Source organism: Lonchura striata, chromosome 31 (genome assembly GCF_046129695.1).
Source record: "Lonchura striata isolate bLonStr1 chromosome 31, bLonStr1.mat, whole genome shotgun sequence".
Taxonomy (NCBI): Eukaryota; Metazoa; Chordata; class Aves; order Passeriformes; family Estrildidae; genus Lonchura; species Lonchura striata.
This window is the reverse complement of record NC_134633.1, coordinates 5,565,569-5,589,039: the sequence shown is the minus strand read 5'-3', so window position 1 is coordinate 5,589,039 and position 23,471 is coordinate 5,565,569. Positions and strand designations below refer to the sequence as shown.

Here is a 23,471-nt window from a genome sequence, read left to right as displayed (position 1 = left end):
TATTTCAGGTGATTTTGGGTTGGTTTAGGGCATTTTTGGGTTGTTTCAGGGGGATTTTGGGTCATTTCAGGACATTTTTGGGTTATTTCAGGGGATTTTGGATCATTTCAGGACATTTTTGGGTTATTTCAGGGGGATTTTGGGTTATTTCAGGGGGATTTTGGGTTATTTCAGGGGGATTTTGGGGTTATTTCAGGGGGATTTTGGGTCATTTCGGGACATTTTTGGGTTATTTCAGGGGGATTTTGGATCATTTCAGGACATTTTTGGGTTATTTCAGGGGGATTTTGGGTCATTTCGGGGGATTTTGGGGTTATTTCAGGGGGATTTTGGGTCATTTCGGGACATTTTTGGGTTATTTCAGGGGGATTTTGGATCATTTCAGGACATTTTTGGGTTATTTCAGGGGATTTTGGGTCATTTCAGGACATTTTTGGGTTATTTCAGGGGGATTTTGGGTCATTTCAGGACATTTTTGGGTTGTTTCAGGGGGATTTGGGGTTATTTCGGGGGATTTTGGGTTATTTCAGGACATTTTTGGGTTGTTTCAGGGGATTTTGGGTTATTTCAGGACATTTTTGGGTTATTTCAGGGGGATTTTGGGTCATTTCGGGACATTTCTAGGATCAATGCCCTCAGAGCTCTTCAAACCTTAATTCTTTTACTTAACCCTAAAGCACCCGCGCATGAAATCGTGGCCGCGCTCCTTTTGGGAATAAAGGGCTGAAACCCGAGCCGGGTTTGGTGGCTTTTGTGCGGGTTTTTTTGGGTTTTTTGGGGGGTTTTTTGGGTTTTTTTGGGGTTTTTTGGGTTTTTTGGGGGTTTCTCGTTCGTTTTCACAGCGGGGAGTAACGAGGGCAGCGCCCCCAAACGCCGTCCCCCGCCACAGACCGCCAGAGCCAGCAGCCCGCGCTTGGGAATTCCGGGAATTCCGGGATTCGGTGAATTTCGGCGATTTTTAGGCGAAATCCCCTCGAGGCGCCCAAGATGGCGGCGGCCAAGATGGCGGCGCGGCCTCACCTCAGCCGGCCCCGCCCCCCCGTTCCCGCCCGCCGCGCGCGGGGCACGACGGGAACCGCCCTCAGCCGGGACCCGCCATTTTCTGCCGGGAAAGGCGGGAAGGGGAGAGCGAACCTGCGCCGCGGGACCCGCACGGCTCCAGCGCCGCCGCCAGCGCCGCTCGCAGGTACCGGCGGCGCCGCGTCGGTCCCGCGGGGCTGGTGAAGGGGGGGAGGACCGGGGGGGCTCCGGTGCGCGGGGTGAGGGGGGTGGGGGTGTATGGGGGGGGGGGCCGGGGTCGCCTGAGGAGACGCCGCTCCTCAGTCCCGCCTTCCGTGCGGTGCCGCGCGCTGATTGGTCAGGAGGCCGGGGTGTGATTGGCTGCGAGGCGCGTCACTCAAAGGGGCGGCGCGCGAGCGCCGCCGCGCCGGCGAATCAGCGAGGGCCTCGCGGAGGCTTCTGGGTGCCGTAGTTCGCCGGCAGCGCGGGCGCCGCGGTCAGCCAATCAGGCTTCGGCGCGGCGGGCGGTCATGTGAGGCGGCGCGCGGGGCGCTGCTGGGAGTTGTAGGCGCGTGGGCCGCGCGCGGCCCTCTCCCGGTGTTTATTTTTGGGTTTTTTGCCCGTTTTTCCCGTTTTCCGGCCCGTTTTTCTCTCCCCGCCCTTGCCAGGCTGTGACGGCCCGGGATGGCCCGCACCAAGCAGACGGCTCGGAAATCCACCGGCGGCAAAGCGCCGCGCAAGCAGCTGGCCACCAAGGCGGCCCGGAAGAGCGCGCCGTCCACGGGCGGCGTCAAGAAACCGCACCGCTACCGGTAACTGGGCAAACTGGGCAAACTGGGAGGGTAACTGGGCAAACTGGGAGGGTACTGGGGGGGTAACTGGGCAAACTGGGAGGGTAACTGGGCAAACTGGGCAAATTGGGAGGGTAACTGGGCAAACTGGGCAAACTGGGAGGGACTGGGGGGGTAACTGGGCAAACTGGGAGGGACTGGGGGGGTAACTGGGGATATTGGGAGGGACTGGGGATACTGGGAGGGTAACTGGGGATACTGGGAGGGACTAGGGGGGTACTGGGGATACTGGGAGGGACTGGGAGGGTACTGGACAAACTGGGAGGGTACTGGGGACACTGGGAGGGACGGGGGGGTAACTGGGGACACTGGGAGGGACTGGGGATACTGGGAGGGTAACTGGGCAAACTGGGAGGGAAACTGGGGACACTGAGATGGTAACTGGGGATACTGGGAGGGCATTGGGGGGGCACTGGGAGGGACTGGGGACACTGGGGGGGACTGGGAGGGTACTGGGGATACTGGGAGAGACTGGGGAGACTGGGACAGGTGAGGGCCCAGGTGGGTGCTATGGACAGGTGAGGGCCCAGGGGGGTTCCAGGTGCCCAGGGGGGTTCCAGGTGCCCAGGTGGGTTCCAGGTGGGTTCCAGGTGCCCAGGGGGGTTCCAGGTGCCCAGGGGGGTTCCAGGTGCCCAGGTGGGCACCGGGGACAGGAGCAGCCCCAGGTGGGCACCGGGGACAGGAGCAGCCCCAGGTGGGCACCGGGCGCCCCCAGGTGTGCCCGGCTCACCTGTGCCCCCCCAGCCCCGGCACGGTGGCGCTGCGGGAGATCCGGCGCTACCAGAAATCCACGGAGCTGCTGATCCGGAAGCTTCCGTTCCAGCGGCTGGTGCGGGAGATCGCGCAGGACTTCAAAACCGACCTGCGCTTCCAGAGCGCCGCCATCGGCGCGCTGCAGGTGAGGGGCACACCTGGGCACACCTGGGCAGGTGAGGGGCACACCTGGGCACACCTGGGCAGGTGAGAGACACACCTGGGCACACCTGGGTACCGACCCAAAACCGACCTGCGCTTCCAGAGCGCCGCCATCGGCGCGCTGCAGGTGAGGGGCACACCTGGGCACACCTGGGCAGGTGAGGGGCACACCTGGGCACACCTGGGTACAGCTGGGAACACACCTGGGTACACCTGGGTACAGCTGGGAACACCTGGGCAGGTGAGAGACACACCTGGGTGCACCTGGGTACAGCTGGGAACACACCTGGGTACACCTGGGTACAGCTGGGAACACCTGGGCAGGTGAGAGACACACCTGGGTGCACCTGGGTACCGACCCAAAACCGACCTGCGCTTCCAGAGTGCCGCCATCGGCGCCCTGCAGGTGAGGGGCACACCTGGGCAGGTGAGGGGCACACCTGGGTACAGCTGGGCAGGTGAGAGACACACCTGGGCACACCTGGGTACCAACCCAAAACCGACCTGCGCTTCCAGAGCGCCGCCATCGGCGCCCTGCAGGTGAGGGGCACACCTGGGCACACCTGGGTACAGCTGGGCACACACCTGGGTACACCTGGGCACACCTGGGTACAGCTGGGAACACACCTGGGTACACCTGGGTACACCTGGGTACAGCTGGGAACACACCTGGGTACACCTGGGTACACACCTGGGTACAGCTGGTAACACACCTGGGCACACCTGGGCACACCTGGGCAGGTGAGAGACACACCTGGGCAGGTGAGAGACACACCTGGGTACAGCTGGGCACACCTGGGCAGGTGAGAGACACACCTGGGCAGGTGAGGGGCACACCTGGGTACAGCTGGGCACACCTGGGCAGGTGAGAGACACACCTGGGCAGGTGAGGGGCACACCTGGGTACAGCTGGGCACACCTGGGCAGGTGAGAGACACACCTGGGCAGGTGAGGGGCACACCTGGGGACACCTGGGCACACCTGGGCAGGTGAGGGGCACACCTGGGTACAGCTGGGTACAGCTGGGCACACACCTGGGGACACCTGGGCACACCTGGGCAGGTGTGAGACACACCTGGGCACACCAGGGTACACCTGGGTGCACACCTGGGCACACACCTGTGTCACACACGTCACACCCGTGTCCCACGCGTGTCCCACGTGTTCAGGAGGCCAGCGAGGCGTACCTGGTGGGGTTCTCCGAGGACACAGGGGTGGGACACAGGGACAGGTGACCCTGTGTGTGTCACACGCGTGTCTCACACATGTCCCACGCATGTTTCACGCGTGTCCCACATGTTCAGGAGGCCAGCGAGGCGTACCTGGTGGGGCTCTCTGAGGACACAGGGGTGGGACACAGGGACAGGTGACCCTGTGTGTGTCACACGCGTGTCTCACACGTGTTTCACGCGTGTCCCACGTGTTCAGGAGGCCAGCGAGGCGTACCTGGTGGGGCTCTTCGAGGACACAGGGGTGGGACACAGGGACAGGTGACCCTGCGTGTATCTCACACATGTCTCACACGTGTCACACGCATGTTTCACGCGTGTCCCACGTGTTCAGGAGGCCAGCGAGGCGTACCTGGTGGGGCTCTTCGAGGACACCAACCTGTGCGCCATCCACGCCAAGCGCGTCACCATCATGCCCAAGGACATCCAGCTGGCGCGGCGGATCCGCGGCGAGCGCGCCTGAGTTCCCGGAAATCCGGGAATTCCCCAAAATCCGGGAATCCCGGGAGAATGCGGGCGGGATCGCGGCCGGTTCCTCCTTTTTTTGTACGCTCGGGGGCGGGCTGCGCTTCCCCGCTTTTCTACGCGCGGGCTTGGGGGGAAAAGGGGGATTTGGGGGAAAAAAATTGGAATTTTGGGAACGGGCGAGAAAATCGGGAATTTCGGGGCGGCGCCGGGCTGTCGGAATAAAGAGAAAATCCCGCAGAAATTCCGGGTTCCTTCGGGGTTCCTCAAATCCCAGCTTTTCGCCCCAAAATCCCCGAGTCCAAATTCCCCAAGATTTGGGGTTTTTTGGGGTGGTTTCCTCATTTTTTGGTTTGTTTTTTTTTTTTTTTTTGGGTAAAGGTTTTTTTGATGTTTGGATATCGGATATTTTGGGAATTCCCGGATTTCCCGCCTGGTTTTGGGGGTAAAAAGGCGGAATTTGGGGGTGGGGGGGGCGCTGTGACGGGACTGTGCCGGAATTTTAAAAATCCCAGGAAAATCCCCAATTTCCTGGGAATTCCACCCAAATTATTGGGGAATTCTCCAATTCCTGCCCTTTATCCCAAGATTTCAGGAGTGGGGCCAGGCTAATTAGGAAATAGGGAGGTTAATTAGGGAGTGGGAATTTAATTAAGGTGGCCATGGCTTCCCCACCTTCCTAAAATAAGGAAAATAGCGGGAAAATCCTCAATTTCCTGGGAATTCCACCCAAATTTTTGGAATTTCCCGGGTCCCTGCCCGGTGGGGGTGGGGGAGGGGCGGCAGCTGAGCCGGGGGGGGAGGGGCACAGCGGGAAATTCCCCCCAAAAATGGGGAAATTTTCCCAAAAAATGGGGAAATTCCTCCAAAAACGGGGAAATTTTCGCAAAAATGGGGAAATACCCCCAAAAATGCGGAAATTCCCTAAAAATTCTCCCCAATCCCGGGGGTCTCTCCCCATTCCTGGGGATCACGGAGGAAATTCCCAAAGAATGGAAAATTCCCAGAGAATGGATGAAATTCCCAAAGAACGGAAAATTCCCTGGAACCGAAAATTCCCGGAGAACCCCGGATTTTTTGGGATTCCCCGAATTTTTGGGAGATTCCCGGATTTCTGGGAGATTCCCGGATTTTTTGGGATCCCCTGGCCCCGCCCCCCAGGAGGAAAATTCCTGGAAAATCGAGAATTCCAGGAAAAAAACTTTGGGGGCATTTAATGGAACAAATCAATTTTCCCACAAATTTGGGGTTTTTGGGAATTCCTTCCCCAAAATCCCAGGATTTGTTCCCAAAAGAAATCCCGAGGCTCCGACTCTGAAATTCCGTTTATTGGGGGGATTTTCGGGAATTCTGCGGGGGGGTTTTTAGGGAATTCCAGGAATTCCTGGAATTGTGGGGTGGGAAAAGCCCCCGGGGGTCTCCAGGAGGGATTTTGGGTGAATTTTGGGAGGATTTGGGGCAGGTTCGGGACACTGCTGGGATTCCTGGATTTTTGGGGAATTCCCGGATTTTTTTTGGGAATTCCCGGATTTTTTGGGAATTCCCGTCACTTCTGGAAGTGCTGCAGCAGGTAGTGCTCCCCGGGGGTCTGCAGGAGGGATTTTGGGTGAATTTTGGGTGAATTTTGGGCGGATTTGGGGCGGATTCAGGACGCTGCCAGGAATCCCGGATTTTTTGGGGAATTCCCGGATTTTTTGGGGAATTCCCGGATTTTTGGGAATTCTGGTCACTTCTGGAAGTGCTGCAGCGGGTAGTGCTCCCCGGGGGTCTCCAGGAGGGATTTGGGGCGGATTTTGGGTGAATTTGGGGCGGGTTCGGGGCGGATTCGGGACGCTGCTGGGAATCCCGGATTTTTTGGGGAATTCCCGGATTTTTTTGGGAATTCTGGTCACTTCTGGAAGTGCTGCAGCGGGTAGTGCTCCCCGTAGGTCTGCAGGAGGGATTTTGCGTGAATTTTGGGTGAATTTTGGGCGGATTTGGGGCGGGTTCAGGACGCTGCCGGGAATCCCGGATTTTTTGGGGAATTCCCGGATTTTTTTGGGAATTCCCGTCACTTCTGGAAGTGCTGCAGCAGGTAGTGCTCCCCGTAGGTCTGCAGGAGGGATTTTGGGTGAATTTTGGGTGAATTTTGGGTGAATTTTGGGCGGATTTGGGGCGGGTTCGGGACGCTGCCAGGAATCCCGGATTTTTTGGGGAATTCCCGGATTTTTTGGGAATTCCCGTCACTTCTGGAAGTGCTGCAGCGGGTAGTGCTCCCCGTAGGTCTGCAGGAGGGATTTGGGGCGGATTTTGGGTGAATTTTGGGTGAATTTGGGGCGGATTCAGGACACTGCTGGGATTCCCGGATTTTTTTGGGAATTCCCGGATTTTTTGGGAATTCCCATCACTTCTGGAAGTGCTGCAGCGGGTAGTGCTCCCCGTAGGTCTGCAGGTGCCGCTCCAGCTCGTCCCGCTGCCGCCGCAGCCGCGGGGGCATCTCCCGGTAAACGTCGGAGAAGAGGAAACGCGGCGGCGGCTTCGGCTCCCGCTCCGCCTGCTCGAACGCCTCCAGCACCTGCGCACAATTCCCGGTTTTCCAGCACAATTCCCCATTTTCCAGCACAATTCCCCATTTCCCAGCACAATTCCCCATTTTCCAGCACAATTCCCCATTTTCCAGCACAATTCCCCATTTTCCACCACAATTCCCCATTTTCCAGCACAATTCCCCATTTCCCAGCACAATTCCCCATTTTCCAGCACAATTCCCCATTTCCCAGCACAATTCCCCATTTTCCAGCACAATTCCCCATTTTCCAGCACAATTCCCCATTTTCCAGCACAATTCCCCATTTTCCAGCACAATTCCCCATTTTCCGGCACAATTCCCCATTTTCCAGCACAATTCCCCATTTTCCACCACAATTCCCCATTTTCCACCACAATTCCCCATTTTCCAGCACAATTCCCCATTTTCCACCACAATTCCCCATTTTCCAGCACAATTCCCCATTTTCCGGGCGGAATTCCCCATTTTCCAGCACAATTCCCCATTTTCCAGCACAATTCCCCATTTTCCAGCACAATTCCCCATTTTCCAGCACAATTCCCCATTTTCCGGCACAATTCCCCATTTTCCGGGCGGAATTCCCCATTTTCCACCACAATTCCCGATTTTCCACCACAATTCCCCATTTTCCGCCACAATTCCCCATTTTCCAGCACAATTCCCCATTTTCCACCACAATTCCCCATTTTCCACCACAATTCCCCATTTTCCAGCACAATTCCCCATTTTCCAGCACAATTCCCCATTTTCCACCACAATTCCCCATTTTCCAGCACAATTCCCCATTTTCCAGCACAATTCCCCATTTTCCAGCACAATTCCCCATTTTCCGCCACAATTCCCCATTTTCCAGCACAATTCCCCATTTTCCGCCACAATTCTCGATTTTCCAGCACAATTCCCCATTTCCCGGGCGGAATTCCCGATTTCCCGGGCGGAATTCCCGGTTTTCGGGCGGAATTCCCGATTTCCCGGGCAGAATTCCCTGTTTTCCGGGCAGAATTCCCGATTTTCCGCCACAATTCTCGATTTTCCAGCACAATTCCCGATTTTCCGGGCGGAATTCCCGATTTCCCGGGCGGAATTCCCGGTTTTCGGGCGGAATTCCCCATTTTTTAACCCAATTTCCCCATTTTCCAGGCAGAATTCCCAATTTTTGGGCCGAATTCCCGATTTCCTGGGCAGAATTCCCAGTTTTCAGGCAGAATTCCCGATTTCCCGGGCAGAATTCCCTGTTTTCCGGGCAGAATTCCCCATTTTTGGGCCAAATTCCCGATTTCCCAGGCAGAATTCCCGATTTCCCGGGCAGAATTCCCCATTTTTTAACCCAATTTCCCCATTTTCTGTCCGAATTCCCGATTTCCAGGGCGGAATTCCCGATTTCCCAGGCGGAATTCCCGATTTTCCGGGGCGATTTCCCGATTTTTTTAACCCAATTTCCCGCTTTTTCAGCCTGAATTCCCCATTTTCCAGCACAAATTCCCGATTTTCCAGCACCAATTCCCACTTTTTTAACCCAATTTCCCAATTTTCCAGCCCGAATTCCCCATTTTCCAACCCGAAGTCCCGCATTTTCAGCCCGAATTCCCGATTTTTTAACCCAATTTCCCCATTTTCCAGCGCCAATTCTCCACTTTCCAGCGCAAATTCCCGCATTTTCAGCCCGAATTTCCACTTTTTTAACCCAATTTCCTGATTTTCGAACCCGAATTCCCGATTTTCCGACCGAATTCCCACAAACTTCCCATAAATTTCCCACCCAAAACCTCGCCCCAAACCCCGTGGATTTTCCCCCAAAATCTCGATTTTTTTTCCCACCCCAAACTCCACGGATTTTCCCCCAAACTCCGCGGAATCTCAATTTTTTTCCCACCCCAAAATCCGCTGATTTTCCCAAAAAAATCTCGGTTTTTTCCATCCCCAAAACCCTGGGATTTCACCCCAAAACCCCGATCATTTCCCAGCCCCAAAACCCTGGGATTTCCCCCCAAAACCCCGATCATTTCCCAGCCCCAAAACCCTGGGATTTCCCCCCAAACCCCAATCATTTCCCAGCCCCAAAACCCTGGGATTTCACCCCAAAACCCCGACAATTCCCAACCTCCAAAACCCTGATCATTTCCCAGCCCCAAAACCGCGGGATTTCTCCCCAAAACCCCGATCATTTCCCAGCCCCAAAACCGCGGGATTTCACCCCAAACCCCCGATCATTTCCCAGCCCCAAAACCCTGGGATTTCACCCCAAAACCCCCGACAATTCCCAGCCCCAAACCCGCGGGATTTCTCCCCAAAACCCCGACAATTCCCAGCCCCAAACCCGCGGGATTTCACCCCAAAACCCCGATCATTTCCCAGCCCCAAACCCCCGACATTCCCAGCCCCAAACCCGCGGGATTTCACCCCAAAACCCCGATCATTTCCCAGCCCCAAACCCGCGGGATTTCTCCCCAAACCCCCGATCATTTCCCAGCCCCAAAACTGCGGGATTTCTCCCCAAAACCCCGATCATTTCCCAGCCCCAAACCCGCGGGATTTCACCCCAAAACCCCGACATTCCCAGCCCCAAAACCCTGGGATTTCACCCCAAAACCCCTGACATTTCCCAGCCCCAAACCCGCGGGATTTCCCCCCAAAACCCCGACAATTCCCAACCCCAAAACCCCGGGATTTCACCCCAAAACCCCCGATCATTTCCCAGCCCCAAAACCGCGGGATTTCTCCCCAAAACCCCTGACATTCCCAGCCCCAAAACCGCGGGATTTCACCCCAAACCCCTGACATTCCCAGCCCCAAAACCGCGGGATTTCACCCCAAACCCCCGATCATTTCCCAGCCCCAAAACCGCGGGATTTCTCCCCAAAACCCCGATCATTTCCCAGCCCAAAACCCTGGGATTTCTCCCCAAACCCCTGACAATTCCCAACCCCAAACCCCTGACGTTTCCCAGCCCCAAAACCGCGGGATTTCTCCCCAAAACCCCGACATTCCCAGCCCCAAACCCGCGGGATTTCACCCCAAACCCCCGATCATTTCCCAGCCCCAAACCCCTGACATTCCCAGCCCCAAACCCGCGGGATTTCACCCCAAAACCCCGACATTCCCAGCCCCAAAACCCTGGGATTTCTCCCCAAACCCCTGACATTTCCCAGCCCCAAACCCCTGACAATTCCCAGCCCCAAAACCGCGGGATTTCTCCCCAAACCCCCGACATTCCCAGCCCCAAACCCGCGGGATTTCACCCCAAAACCCCGATCATTTCCCAGCCCCAAACCCGCGGGATTTCTCCCCAAAACCCCGACAATTCCCAGCCCCAAAACCCTGGGATTTCACCCCAAAACCCCGATCATTTCCCAGCCCCAAACCCGCGGGATTTCTCCCCAAACCCCTGACAATTCCCAGCCCCAAAACCGCGGGATTTCTCCCCAAAACCCCGATCATTTCCCTGCCCCAAAATCCGTGGATTTCTCCCCAAACCCCGATCATTTCCCAGCCCCAAAACCGCGGGATTTCTCCCCAAAACCCCGATCATTTCCCAGCCCCAAAACCGCGGGATTTCTCCCCAAAACCCCTGACATTTCCCAGCCCCAAAATCCTGGGATTTCACCCCAAAACGGGACCATCTTGCGGGAGCTCTGGCGCCACTGCTGCTCCTGCCGCTCGTCCCACCAGGCGCGGCGCTGCAGGAAGAGGCGCAGCCGCGAGATCGGGTGGTCCTGCTTGTCCCAGTAGTTCACCTCGTCCACCGAGCGGTACGCCGAGCTGTCGTCGCTCGTGCTGTGGTGCCCGATTCTGGGGCGAAAAAACGGGATTTTGGGAAAAAAATACGGGGTTTGGGGAAAAAACGGCAAAAAAACGGGGAAAATGGGAAAAAATCGCATTGGAAATGGGAAAAATCGCATTGGGAATGGAGAAAAACCCATTGGAAATAAGGGAAAGCTGAGCTGTCGTCAATCGTGCTGTGGTGCCCGATTCTGGGGCGAAAAAACTCGATTTTGGGAAAAAAATATGGGGTTGGGGGAAAAAACGGTAAAAAAATGGGGAAAATGGGGAAAAACGGGGGGAAATGGGGTAAAATCCCATTGGGAATGGGGGAAAACTCATGGGAAATGGGGGAAAGCCAAGCTGTCGTCGCTCGTGCTGTGCTGCCCGATTCTGGGGCGAAAAAACGGGATTTTGGGAAAAAAACACGGGGTTGGGGGAAAAACCTGAGATTTGGGGTAAAAACCCGAGATCTGGGGTAAAAAGTAGGGTTTTTGGTAGGAAAAGCAGATTTTTTAGGGAAAAAAGCGGGGTTTTTGGGGAGAAAAGGGGAATATTTTGGGGATTCCAAAGCAGGGCAGCAGAGCAGGATTTTGGGGTGAAAAGCAGAATATTTTGGGGTGAAAAGCAGAATCTTTTGGGGCGAGAAGCAGAATATTTTGGGGTGAAAAGCAGAGTATTTTGGGGTGAAAAGCAGAATATTTTGGGGTAAAAAGCAGAATCTTTTGGGGCGAGAAGCAGAACATTTTGGGGTGAAAAGCAGAATATTTTGGGGCGAAAAGCAGAATATTTTGGGGTGAAAAGCAGAATATTTTGGGGTGAAAAGCAGAATATTTTGGGGCAAAAAGCAGAATATTTTGGGGTAAAAAGCAGAATATTTTGGGGCGAAAAGCAGAATATTTTGGGGTGAAAAGCAGAATATTTTGGGGTGAAAAGCAGAATATTTTGGGGTGAAAAGCAGAATATTTTGGGGTAAAAAGCAGAATATTTTGGGGCGAAAAGCAGAATATTTTGGGGTGAAAAGCAGAATATTTTGGGGTAAAAAGCAGAATATTTTGGGGCGGGAAGCAGAATATTTTGGGGTGAAAAGCAGAATATTTTGGGGTGAGAAGCAGAATATTTTGGGGCGAAAAGCAGAATATTTTGGGGTGAAAAGCAGAATATTTTGGGGTGAAAAGCAGAATCTTTTGGGGTGAAAAGCAGAATATTTTGGGGTGAAAAGCAGAATATTTTGGGGTGAAAAGCAGAATCTTTTGGGGTGAAAAGCAGAATATTTTGGGGTGAGAAGCAGAATATTTTGGGGTAAAAAGCAGAATATTTTGGGGTGAAAAGCAGAATATTTTGGGGTGAGAAGCAGAATATTTTGGGGCGGGAAGCAGAATATTTTGGGGCGAGAAGCAGAATCTTTTGGGGTAAAAAGCAGAATATTTTGGGGTGAAAAGCGCGGGTTTTGGCGCACCGGTAGGTCATGGCCTCGATGAGGAAGGGCCGGTTCTCGGCCACGGCGCGGCGCCGCGCCTCCCGCGTGGCGTTGAACACGGCGAAGACGTCGTTGCCGTCCACGCGCACCGAGGGCAGCCCGTAGCCGGGGCCGCGCGCCGCTGCGGGCGGGGAACACCGGGATGGGGAAAAGGCAGGAAAGCGGCGCAGAAAATCCCGGGAAAATCGGCGAAAAAACGCGAAAAAACGCAAAAAAAATAGCAAAAAAAAAATCACAGAAAATTCCAGAAAAATCCACAAAAAAATCAGTGAAAAAACCGTGAAAAATCGCAAAAAATCGCAAAAAAAATCACAGAAAATCAGCGCAGAAAATCCCGGGAAAATCCGCGAAAAAACGCGAAAAATCGCAAAAAAAATCGCCAAGAAAATCGCAGAAAATCATCACAGAAAATCCCAGGAAAATCGGCGAAAATACGCGAAAAAACGCAAAATAAATAGCAAAAAAAATCACAGGAAATCAGCGCAGAAAATCCCGGGAAAATCGGCGAAAATACGCGAAAAATCGCTAAAAAAATCGCAGAAAATCACAGAAAATTCCAGAAAAATCCACAAAAAAATCAGTGAAAAAAACGCGAAAAATCGCAAAAAATTGCAAAAAAAATCGCAGAAAATTCCAGAAAAATCCACAAAAAAATCAGTGAAAAAACCGTGAAAAATCACCAAAAAAATTGAAAAAAAAAATCGCAGAAAATCATCGCAGAAAATCCCGGGAAAATTGGCGAAAAAACGCAAAAAAACGCAAAAAAAAATCGCCAAAGAAATCGCAGAAAATCCGAGAAAAATCCAGAAAAAAATCCGCGAAAGAAACGCGAAAAATACGCAAAAAAATCGCAAAAAATCGCAAAAAAAAATCCCAGAGTAAACCGCAAAAAATAGCAAAAAAATTGCCAAAAAAATCGCCAAAAAATCCCCCCAAAATCCCCCAAAAACCTCAAAAAAATCCGCAAAAAATCCCAAAAAAATCCCTGAAAAACCTCAAAAAAACCCTAAAAAAATCCCCAAAAAATCCCCAAAAAATCCCCAAAAATCCCCCAAACCCCCCAGTACCGATGCCGTTGCTGCGGTACTGCCCGGAATTCCCCCAAAATCCCCCCAAATCCCCCAAAATCCCCCAAATCGCCCCGAAATCCCCCCAAAACCCCCCAAAATCACCGAAATCTCCCCAAAATCCCCTGGAATACCGATGCTGTCGCCATGGTACTGCCCAGAATTCTCCCCAAAATCCCCAAAATCCCCCCAAAATCCCCCAAAATACCAATGCCGTCGCCGCGGTACTGCCCCAAATCCCCCCAAATCCCCCCAAAATCCCCCCAAATCCCCAAAATCCCCCAAACCCCCCCAAATACCGATGCCGTCGCCGCGGTACTGCCCGGAAATCCCCCTAAAATCCCCCAAAATCCCCCCAAATCCCCCAAATCCCCCCAAAATCCCCCAAAATCCCAAAATCCCCCCAAATACCGATGCCGTCGCCGCGGTACTGCCCGGAATTCCCCCAAAATCCCCCAAAATCCCCCAGAATTCCCCCAAAATCCCCCAAAATCCCCCAAAATCCCCAAATCCCCCCCAAAATCCCCCCAAATCCCCCCCAAATCCCCCCAAATCCCCCCGAAATCCCCAAATACCGATGCCGTCGCCGCGGTACTGCCCAGAAATCCCCCAAATCCCCCAAATCCCCCCAAACCCCCCAAAATCCCCCCAAATCCCCAAATACCGATGCCGTCGCCGCGGTACTGCCCAGAAATCCCCCAAAATCCCCCCAAATCCCCCCAAAATCCCCAAAATCCCCCCAAAATCCCCCAAAATCCAAAAATCCCCCCGAATACCGATGCCGTCGCTGCGGTACTGCCCGGAATTATCCCCCAAACCCCCCAAATCCCCCAAATCCCCCAAATCCCCCAAATCCCCCCAAAATCCACCCAAATCCCCCAAATCCCCCCGAATACCGATGCCGTCGCCGCGGTACTGCCCAGAATTCCCCCCAAAACCCCCAAAATCCCCCCAAAATCCCCCAAACCCCCCCAAAATCCCCCCAAAATCCCCCAAATTCCCCCAAAACCCCCCAAAATCCTGGAATACCGATGCCGTCGCCGCGGTACTGCCCGGAATCCCCCCTAAACCCCCCAAAATCCCAAAATCCCCCCAAAATACCGATGCTGTCGCCGCGGTACTGCCCGGAAATCCCCCTAAAATCCCCCAAAATCCCCCCAAACCCCCCAAAATCCCCCCAAAATCCCCAAATCCCCCCCATACCGATGCCGTCGCCGCGGTACTGCTCGGCCGTGGGCGTGGAGATGGCGTAGCCGTTGTTGCGGCAGAAGAAGACGATGGGGCACTCCAGCGTGGCGGCGAAGTTGAAGCCGGCGTGCGCGTCGCCCTCGCTGGCCGCCCCCTCCCCGAAGTAGCAGACCACCGCCCGGCTGGCGTCCGCGCGCTTGATGGCGTACGCCGCGCCCACCGCTGCGGCTCGGGGCGAGAAACGGGGATTTTGGTTAAATCCGGAGTTTGGGGGGTGGGGGTTATGGGGGGGATGGGGGGTTGGGGGAAAAAATGGGGTTTTTGGGGAGGAAATGGGGGGGTTTGGGGAGAAAAAATGGGGTTTTGGGAAAAAAATCGGGAGTTTGGCGGGGGGAAATGGGATTTTTATAGGAAAAAATGGAGTTTTGGGGGGAAAATGGGGTTTATGGGGGGGAAATGGGGTTTATGGGGGGGAAATGGGGGGGTTTGGGGAAAAAATGGGGGGGTTTGGGGGGAAAATGGGTTTGGGGAGAAAAAATGGGATTTTGGGCAAAAAATCGGGAGTTTGGGGGGATGGGGGTTATGGGGGGGGATGGGGGTTTATAGGGGGGAAATGGGGGGGTTTAGGGGGGGAAATGAGAAATTGGGAAAAGGGGTTTTGGGGGGAAAATGGGTTTGGGGAGAAAAAATGGGATTTTGGAAAAAAATCGGGAGTTTGGGGGGGGAAAATGGGGTTTATGGGGGGGAAATGGGGTTTATGGGGGGGAAATGGGGGGTTTGGGGTAAAAATGGGTTTTTTGGGGAGGAAATGGGGGAGTTTGGGGAGAAAAAATGGGGTTTTTGGGGGGGAAATGGGTTTGGGGAGAAAAAATGGGATTTTGGGCAAAAAATTGGGAGTTTTGGGGGAAAAAAAGGGATTTTAAAGGGAAAAAATGGGGTTTTTGGGGGGAAAATGGGATGTTGTGGGGAAAAATGGGGGATTGGGAAAAGGGGTTTGGGGAGAAAAATGGGAGAATTTGGGGAGGAAAGGGGGAAATTTGGGGGAAAAGGGGAATTGGGGGTAAAAAGGGGCCCGGGGACAGGGGCGGGGCCAGGGGCGGTGGGCGGGGCCGGGGGCGGGGCCAGGTGTGGTGGGCGTGGCCAGGTGTGGTGGGCGTGGCCGGAGCGCCGCCAGGTGTGGTGGGCGTGGCCAGGTGTGGTGGGCGGGGCCAGGAGCGCCGCCAGGTGTGTTGGGCGGGGCCGGGGGCGGTGCCAGTTCCGGGGGCGGTGCCAGGGGCAGTGTCAGGTGTGGCGGGCAGTGCCACGGGGCGGTGCCAGGTGTGGTGGGTGGGGCCAGGTGTGGCGGGCAGTGCCGGGGGCAGTGCTAGGTGTGGCGGGCAGTGCCGGGGGCGGTGCCAGGTGTGGTGGGCGGGGCCATGGGCGGTGCCAGGTGTGGCGGGCAGTGCCGGGGGCGGTGCCAGGTGTGGTGGGCGGGGCCAGGTGTGGTGGGCAGTGCCACGGGGCGGTGCCAGGTGTGTTGGGCGGTGCCGGGGCGGTGCCAGGTGTGGCGGGCAGTGCCACGGGGCGGTGCCAGGGGCGGTGCCGGGGGCGGTGCCAGGTGTGGTGGGCAGTGCCGGGGGCAGTGCCAGGTGTGGCGGGCAGTGCCACGGGGCGGTGCCAGGGGCGGTGCCGGGGGCGGTGCCAGGTGTGGTGGGCAGTGCCGGGGGCAGTGCCAGGTGTGGTGGGCAGTGCCACGGGGCGGTGCCAGCTCCGGGGGCGGTGCCCAGGTGCGCTCACCTTGCGGGATCTGCGTGGCCAGCGGCGAGGAGATGGTGACGAAGTGGCGCTGGGCGCAGCCGTAGTGCACGGGCATCTGCCGGCCCTTGCCCGGGTCGCGGGCGTTGCCGTAGCACTGCGCCATGAACAGCTCCAGCGGGTACCCGCGGTACAGCAGCACACCTGGGCACGGGGGGCGCACCTGGGTACGGCTGGGGATGGCTGGGTACACCTGGGGTACAGCTGGGTACGGCTGGGTATGGCTGGGTACACCTGGGGTACACCTGGGTATGGCTGGGGCACACCTGGGCACACCTGGGTACAGCTGGGTACGGCTGGGGATGGCTGGGTACACCTGGGTACACCTGGGTACAGCTGGGTACGGCTGGGGATGGCTGGGGCACACCTGGGTACACCTGGGTACACCTGGGTACAGCTGGGTACGGCTGGGGATGGCTGGGTACACCTGGGTACACCTGGGGTACAGCTGGGTACGGCTGGGTATGGCTGGGTACACCTGGGGTACAGCTGGGTACGGCTGGGATACACCTGGGGTACACCTGGGGTACAGCTGGGTACACCTGGGTACGGCTGGGTATGGCTGGGTACACCTGGGTACACCTGGGTACACCTGGGGTACACCTGGGCACACCTGGGTACGGCTGGGGATGGCTGGGCACACCTGGGTACACCTGGGTACGGCTGGGATACACCTGGGTACGGCTGGGGATGGCTGGGCACACCTGGGTACACCTGGGTACGGCTGGGATACACCTGGGTACGGCTGGGGATGGCTGGGGCACACCTGGGTACACCTGGGTACAGCTGGGTACGGCTGGGATACACCTGGGTACGGCTGGGGATGGCTGGGGCACACCTGGGTACACCTGGGTACAGCTGGGCACACACCTGGCACACATGTATCACACCTGGGCACACCTGTCACACACCTGTCACACACCTGTCACACCTGGGCACACACCTGGGCACACACCTGTCACACCTGGGCACACACCTGTCACACCTGGCTCACCTGGCACACACCTGTGCCCACCTGGGTACAGCTGGGCACACCTCAGTCATCCCTGTGTCACACTCATGTCACACCTGGGCCCACCTGGCACACACCTGGCACACACCCGTGCCCACCTGGCACACACCTGGACACCTGTGCCCACCTGGCACACCTGGCACACCTGTGCCCACCTGGCACACCTGGCCCAGCCGGTCTCACCTGCCTCGCGGTACTGGCCGAAGACGAGGTCGTTGGCGTCGAGGGCGGCGGCGCTGCCCACGTGCGTGCCCTCCTCGCCGTAGTTGGTCATGTAGAACGAGATCCGGCCCTGGCGGGCACAGGTGGGCACAGGTGGGCACAGGTGAGCACAGGTGGGCACAGGTGGGCACAGGTGGGCACAGGTGGGCACAGGTGAGGGCAGAGGTAGGGAAAGGTGGGCACAGGTGGGGAAAGGTGGGAAAGGTGGGCACAGGTGAGCCCTCAGGTGGGCACAGGTGAGGACACAGGTGGGCACAGGTGGGCAAGGTGGGCACAGGTGAGTACAGGTGGGCACAGGTGGGCACAGGTGGGCACAGGTGAGCACAGGTGGGCACAGGTGAGCCCACAGGTGGGCACAGGTGGGCACAGGTGGGCACAGGTGGGCACAGGTGGGCACAGGTGAGCCCACAGGTGGGCACAGGTGAGGACACAGGTGGGCACAGGTGAGCCCTCAGGTGAGCACAGGTGAGGACACAGGTGGGCACAGGTGAGCCCTCAGGTGGGCACAGGTGAGGGTACAGGTAGGGAAAGGTGGGCACAGGTAGGGAAAGGTGGGAATGGTGGGCACAGGTGAGGGCACAGGTGGGCACAGGTGGGCAAGGTGGGCACAGGTGAGGACACAGGTGGGCACAGGTGAGCCCTCAGGTGGGCACAGGTGAGCCCTCAGGTGGGCACAGGTGAGGGTACAGGTAGGGAAAGGTGGGCACAGGTAGGGAAAGGTGGGAAAGGTGGGCACAGGTGAGGGCACAGGTGGGACAGGTGGGCACAGGTGAGCCCTCAGGTGGGCACAGGTGAGTACAGGTGGGCACAGGTGAGTACAGGTGAGCCCAGGTGAGCCCTCAGGTGAGCACAGGTGGGCACAGGTGAGGGTACAGGTAGGGAAAGGTGGGAATGGTGGGCACAGGTGAGGACACAGGTGGGCACAGGTGGGAAAGGTGGGCACAGGTGGGAAAGGTGGGCACAGGTGAGGACACAGGTGGGCACAGGTGGGGGGACAGGTGGGCACAGGTGGGCACAGGTGAGTACAGGTGAGCCCTCAGGTGGACACAGGTGGGCACAGGTGGGCACAGGTGGCAAAGGCAGGGAAGGCGGGCACAGATGGGCAGAGGTGGGCACAGGAGGTCACCCAGGTGTGCCAGGTGAGCGCCCAGGTGTGCCCAGGTGTGCCCAGGTGTGCCCGTCGTGCCCGGCCGTACCTGGCGCTGGGACTCGTAGAGGATCCGGTCCATGGTGTTGAGCAGGGTCATGGTCCGGTAGAGCTTCAGCACCTCCTCCCGGGGCAGCTGCGGGCAGGTGGGCACAGGTGGGACAGGTGGGCACAGGTGGGACAGGTGGGCACAGGTGGGCACAGGTGGGACAGGTGGGCACAGGTGAGCCCTCAGGTGGGCACAGGTGGGACAGGTGGTACAGGTGGCACAGGTGGCACAGGTGGGACAGGTGGGTACAGGTGAGCCCTCAGGTGGGCACAGGTGAGGGCACCTGGGCACCTGTGAGCACCTGGGCAGGTGTGGCACCTCCTCCCCGGGCAGCTGCAAGGGGCACAGGTGGCACAGGTGGAACAGGTGGAACAGGTGGGCACAGGTGGGACAGGTGGAACAGGTGGGCACAGGTGGGCACAGGTGGGACAGGTGGGCACAGGTGGCACAGGTGGCACAGGTGGGACAGGTGGGACAGGTGGGACAGGTGGGCACAGGTGGGACAGGTGGGACAGGTGGGCACAGGTGAGGGCACCTGGGCACCTGTGAGCACCTGGGCAGGTGTGGCACCCGTGCCACGTCACCTGTGCCAGGTGTGTGTTCCCTGTGCCAGGTGTGTCAACTGTGCCATGTGACCTGTGCCATGTTACATGTCTTAGGTATGTTACCTGTGCCAGGTGTGTTCCTGTCCCGTGTTCCCTGTGCCAGGTGTGTTACCTTTACCATGTTACACGTCTCAGTTGTGTTCCCTGTCTCAGGTGTGTGTGTTCCATGTGTCCCGTGTCACGCGTGTTACCTGGGGATCCTCCGTGTCCCGCAGCACGTGTCCCTGCCGGTCCATGACGCGGTACACGGGCCGTGTGTGTGTTACACGTGTGCGTGTCCCGTGTCACACGTGTTACCTGGGGATCCTCCGTGTCCCGCAGCACGTGTCCCTGCCGGTCCATGACGCGGTACACGGGCCGCGTGTGTGTTACACGTGTGCGTGTCCCGTGTCACGCGTGTTACCTGGGGATCCTCCGTGTCCCGCAGCACGTGTCCCTGCCGGTCCATGACGCGGTACACGGGCCGTGTGTGTGTGTGTGTTACACGTGTGCGTGTCCCGTGTCACGCGTGTTACCTGGGGATCCTCCGTGTCCCGCAGCACGTGTCCCTGCCGGTCCATGACGCGGTACACGGGCTGTGTGTGTGTGTGTTACACGTGTGCGTGTCCCGTGTCACGCGTGTTACCTGGGGATCCTCCGTGTCCCGCAGCACGTGTCCCTGCCGGTCCATGACGCGGTACACGGGCCGTGTGTGTGTTACACGTGTGTGTGTCCCGTGTCACGCGTGTTACCTGGGGATCCTCCGTGTCCCGCAGCACGTGTCCCTGCCGGTCCATGACGCGGTACACGGGGATCCCGGCCAGCACCTGGGGCTGGATGAACTCCAGGCGCTCCGAGAACGCGGCCGAGGCGCCCGGGAACTGCGGCCGCTCCTCGGGGGGCTCCTGGGGTCACGCGGGGGTCACGGGGTCATGCAGGGGTCACACAGGGGTCACGGGGTCACGCAGGGGTCATGGGGTCACACAGGGGTCACACAGGGGTCATGGGGACACCGAGGCGCCCGGGAACTGCGGCCGCTCCTCGGGCGGCTCCTGGGGTCACACAGGGGTCACGGGGTCATGCAGGGGTCACACAGGGGTCACGGGGTCACACAGGGGTCACGGGGTCACACAGGGGTCACAGGGTCGCACAGGGGTCACACAGGGGTCACAGGGTCGCACAGGGGTCATGGGGACACACGGGGGTCACAGGGTCACGCGGGGGTCACGGGGTCACACAGGGGCCACGGGGACACCGAGGCGCCCGGGAACTGAGGCCGCTCCTCGGGGGGCTCCTGGGGTCACACAGGGGTCACACGGGGTCACACAGGGGTCACGGGGTCACACAGGGGTCAGGGGGTCACACAGGGGTCAGGGGGTCACACAGGGGTCGTGGGGACACCGAGGCGCCCGGGAACTGCGGCCGCTCCTCGGGGGGCTCCTGGGGTCACACAGGGGTCACGGGGTCACGCGGGGGTCACGGGGTCACGCAGGGGTCATGGGGTCACACAGGGGTCAGGGGGTCACACGGGGGTCACGGGGTCACACAGGGGTCACGGGGTCATGCAGGGGTCACAGGGTCACACGGGGGTCACGGGGTCACACAGGGGTCACGCAGGGGTCACACAGTGGTCCCCTCATTATCCCCTCCCTTTCCCCCCTTTTTGTCCTTTTTTTCCCCATTTTGGCCCATTTTGTCCCTTTTTTCTCCCTTTTTGTCCCTTTTTCCCCTTTTTGTCCCTTTCTGTCCCCATTTGTCCCTTTTTGTCCCTTTTTTCCCCTTCTTTCCCCCTTTCCCCCCTTTTTGTCCCTTTTTGTCCTTTTTTTCCCCATTTTGGCCCATTTTGTCCCTTTTTTCTCCCTTTTTGTCCCTTTTTTCTCCCTTTTTGTCCCTTTTTTCCCCTTCTTTCCCCATTTTCCCGCCTTTTTTCCCCTTTTTGTCCCAGTTTATCCTGGTTTTTCCCAGTTTTTTCCCATTTTTGTCCCTTTTTTCCCCCTTTTGTCCCGGTTTGTCCCCGTTTGTCCCTTTTTGCCCCTTTTTTTCCCTTTTTTCCCCTCTTTGACCCTTTTTGCCTCAGTTTATCCTGTTTTATTCTGTTTTGTCCCGTTTTTTTCCCCATTTCCCCCCTTTTTTCCCCCGTTTTGCCCCGTTTTCTCCCCTTTTCTCCCAGTTTACCCCGTTTTATCCCAGTTTTATCCTCTTTTGTCCCGTTTTTTCCCTGTTTTTCCCCTTTTTGTCCCAGTTTATCCCGTTTTATCCCGGTTTAATCCCATTTTTTCCTGGTTTATCCCAGTTTATCCCAGTTTTATCCCATTTTATCCCATTTAACCCCTTTTTTCTCCCGTTTTCTCCTGGTTTATCCCGGTTTACCCCGTTTTATCCCACTTTTCTCCCATTTTCTCCCATTTTTATCCCGTTTTCTCCCATTTCCCCCCCGTTTCCCCCCGTATTCCCCCATTTTTACCCATTTCCCCCCCGTTTTCCCCCGTTTTATCCCAGTTTTTCCCCATTTTTCCCCGTTTTTCCCCATTTCCCCCTGTTTCCCCCCGTATTCCCCCGTTTTTCCCCAGTTTTCTCCCGTTTTCTCCCGTTTCTATCCTGTTTTATCCCAGTTTTCCCCCGTTTTCTCCCATTTTCTCCCGTTTTTATCCCGTTTTATCCCAGTCTTATCCCGTTTTCTCCCCTTTTCTCCCGTTTTTATCCCGTTTTAACCCAGTTTTATCCCGTTTTCTCCCGTTTTTCCCCAGTTTTCTCCCGTTTTCCCCCGTTTTTTCCCGTTTTATCCCGTTTTATCCCAGTTTTCCCCCGTTTTCTCCCGTTTTTATCCCGTTTTATCCCAGTTTTCCCCCATTTTCTCCCGTTTTTATCCCGTTTTATCCCAGTTTTCCCCCATTTTCTCCCGTTTTTATCCCGTTTTATCCCGTTTTATCCCGTTTTTATCCCGTTTTAACCCAGTTTTATCCCGTTTTTATCCCGTTTTATCCCAGTTTTCCCCCGTTTTCCCCCGTTTTCTCCCGTTTCTATCCCGTTTTCTCCCGTTTTCTCCCGTTTCTATCCCGTTTTATCCCAGTTTTATCCCGTTTCTATCCCGTTTTCATCCCGTTTTCCCCCAGTTTTATCCCGTTTTCTCCCGTTTCTATCCCGTTTTCTCCCGTTTCTATCCCGTTTCTATCCCGTTTTCTCCCGTTTTATCCCGTTTCTATCCCGTTTTTATCCCGTTTTCTCCCGTTTTCTCCCGTTTTTATCCCGTTTTATCCCGTTTTCTCCCGTTTTATCCCGTTTTCTCCCGTTTTCTCCCGTTTTCCCCCGTTTTCCCCCGTTTTCCCCCGTTTTCCCCGTTTTTTCCCCAGTTTCCCGCGCTCACCGCCGTGCTCCGGAGCCGCCTCGGTTCGAGCCCCGGGAGGCGCCGCCACCGCAGCGCCCTCAGCGCCGCCATCTTGTCCCGCTGCGAGGGGGCGTGGCCTCGCGCTGATTGGTCCATCCAGGGGGCGGGAGGCGTTGGCCACGCCCCCCGACCGCCTTATAAGGAAGGCGTGGCCACGCCCACCGCGCGCCGCTCCGCGTTGGCCACGCCCACAAATCGCCATATAAGGAACCTGAGGGTGGCCACGCCCCTTGATTTACATAAAATGGGAACCTGGTTGGCCACGCCCACTAATTACCATATATGGTGGTGGTGGTGGCCACGCCCCTTGAGCGACATCGGGGAGGGGTCTCGTTCTGACCCGTCCCCAAATTCCCCCCAAACCCCCCCCAAATTCCCCAAATTCCCCCCAAATTTCCCCAAACCCCCCCACCCCAAACCCCCCTCCAAATTCCCCCAAATCCTCCCCAAATCCCCCCACCCCAAATCCCCCCACCCCAAATTCCCCAAATCCCCCTCCCCAAATTTCCCAAACCCCCCCCAAATCCCCCAAATCCCCCCCAAAATATGGACCCCAAGTTCCCCAAATCCCCCTCCTCAAATTCCCCAAATCCCCCCAAAATATGAACCCCAAATCCCCCTCCCCAAATCCCCCTCCCCAAATCCCCCCCCGAAAATGTGGACCCCAAATCCCCCCCCCCCAATTCCTCAAATCCCCCTCCCAAATTCCCCAAATCTCCCCCAAATCCCCCCCAAATTTGGACCCCCCCAGACAGTGACACTGGGGGGGTTTTTGGG

The 23,471-nt window shown here is 57.0% G+C and overlaps 2 protein-coding genes across 3 annotated transcripts; one reads left to right on the top strand and one right to left on the bottom strand.

Moving 5' to 3' along the window:
• Positions 1–1,073: 1,073 nt before the first annotated feature.
• LOC110478803 (histone H3.3A) lies at positions 1,074–4,577 on the top strand. The gene is made up of 4 exons (XM_021545677.3): positions 1,074–1,186; positions 1,668–1,811; positions 2,595–2,748; positions 4,329–4,577. Exons 2-4 carry the CDS (start codon positions 1,684–1,686, stop codon positions 4,455–4,457), a joined length of 411 nt encoding a protein of 136 aa, XP_021401352.1. The 5' UTR covers positions 1,074–1,186; positions 1,668–1,683; the 3' UTR covers positions 4,458–4,577.
• A 1,189-nt stretch (positions 4,578–5,766) lies between these two features.
• On the bottom strand, positions 5,767–22,751 carry BCKDHA (branched chain keto acid dehydrogenase E1 subunit alpha). 2 transcript variants are annotated; one of them, XM_077789176.1, is made up of 9 exons: positions 22,674–22,751; positions 20,062–20,214; positions 18,726–18,812; positions 17,491–17,599; positions 16,278–16,439; positions 14,517–14,723; positions 12,226–12,367; positions 10,625–10,796; positions 5,767–7,013 (listed from the first exon to the last, which is right to left on the bottom strand). In XM_077789176.1, exons 1-9 carry the CDS (start codon positions 22,743–22,745, stop codon positions 6,843–6,845), a joined length of 1,275 nt encoding a protein of 424 aa, XP_077645302.1. In that variant the 5' UTR covers positions 22,746–22,751; the 3' UTR covers positions 5,767–6,842. The 2 variants fall into 2 exon arrangements, with proteins under 2 accessions (XP_077645302.1, XP_077645303.1); XM_077789177.1 differs by lacking the exon at positions 22,674–22,751 and having other exon boundaries at positions 14,517–14,729; positions 19,522–20,147.
• Between the last annotated feature and the right edge of the window lie 720 nt (positions 22,752–23,471).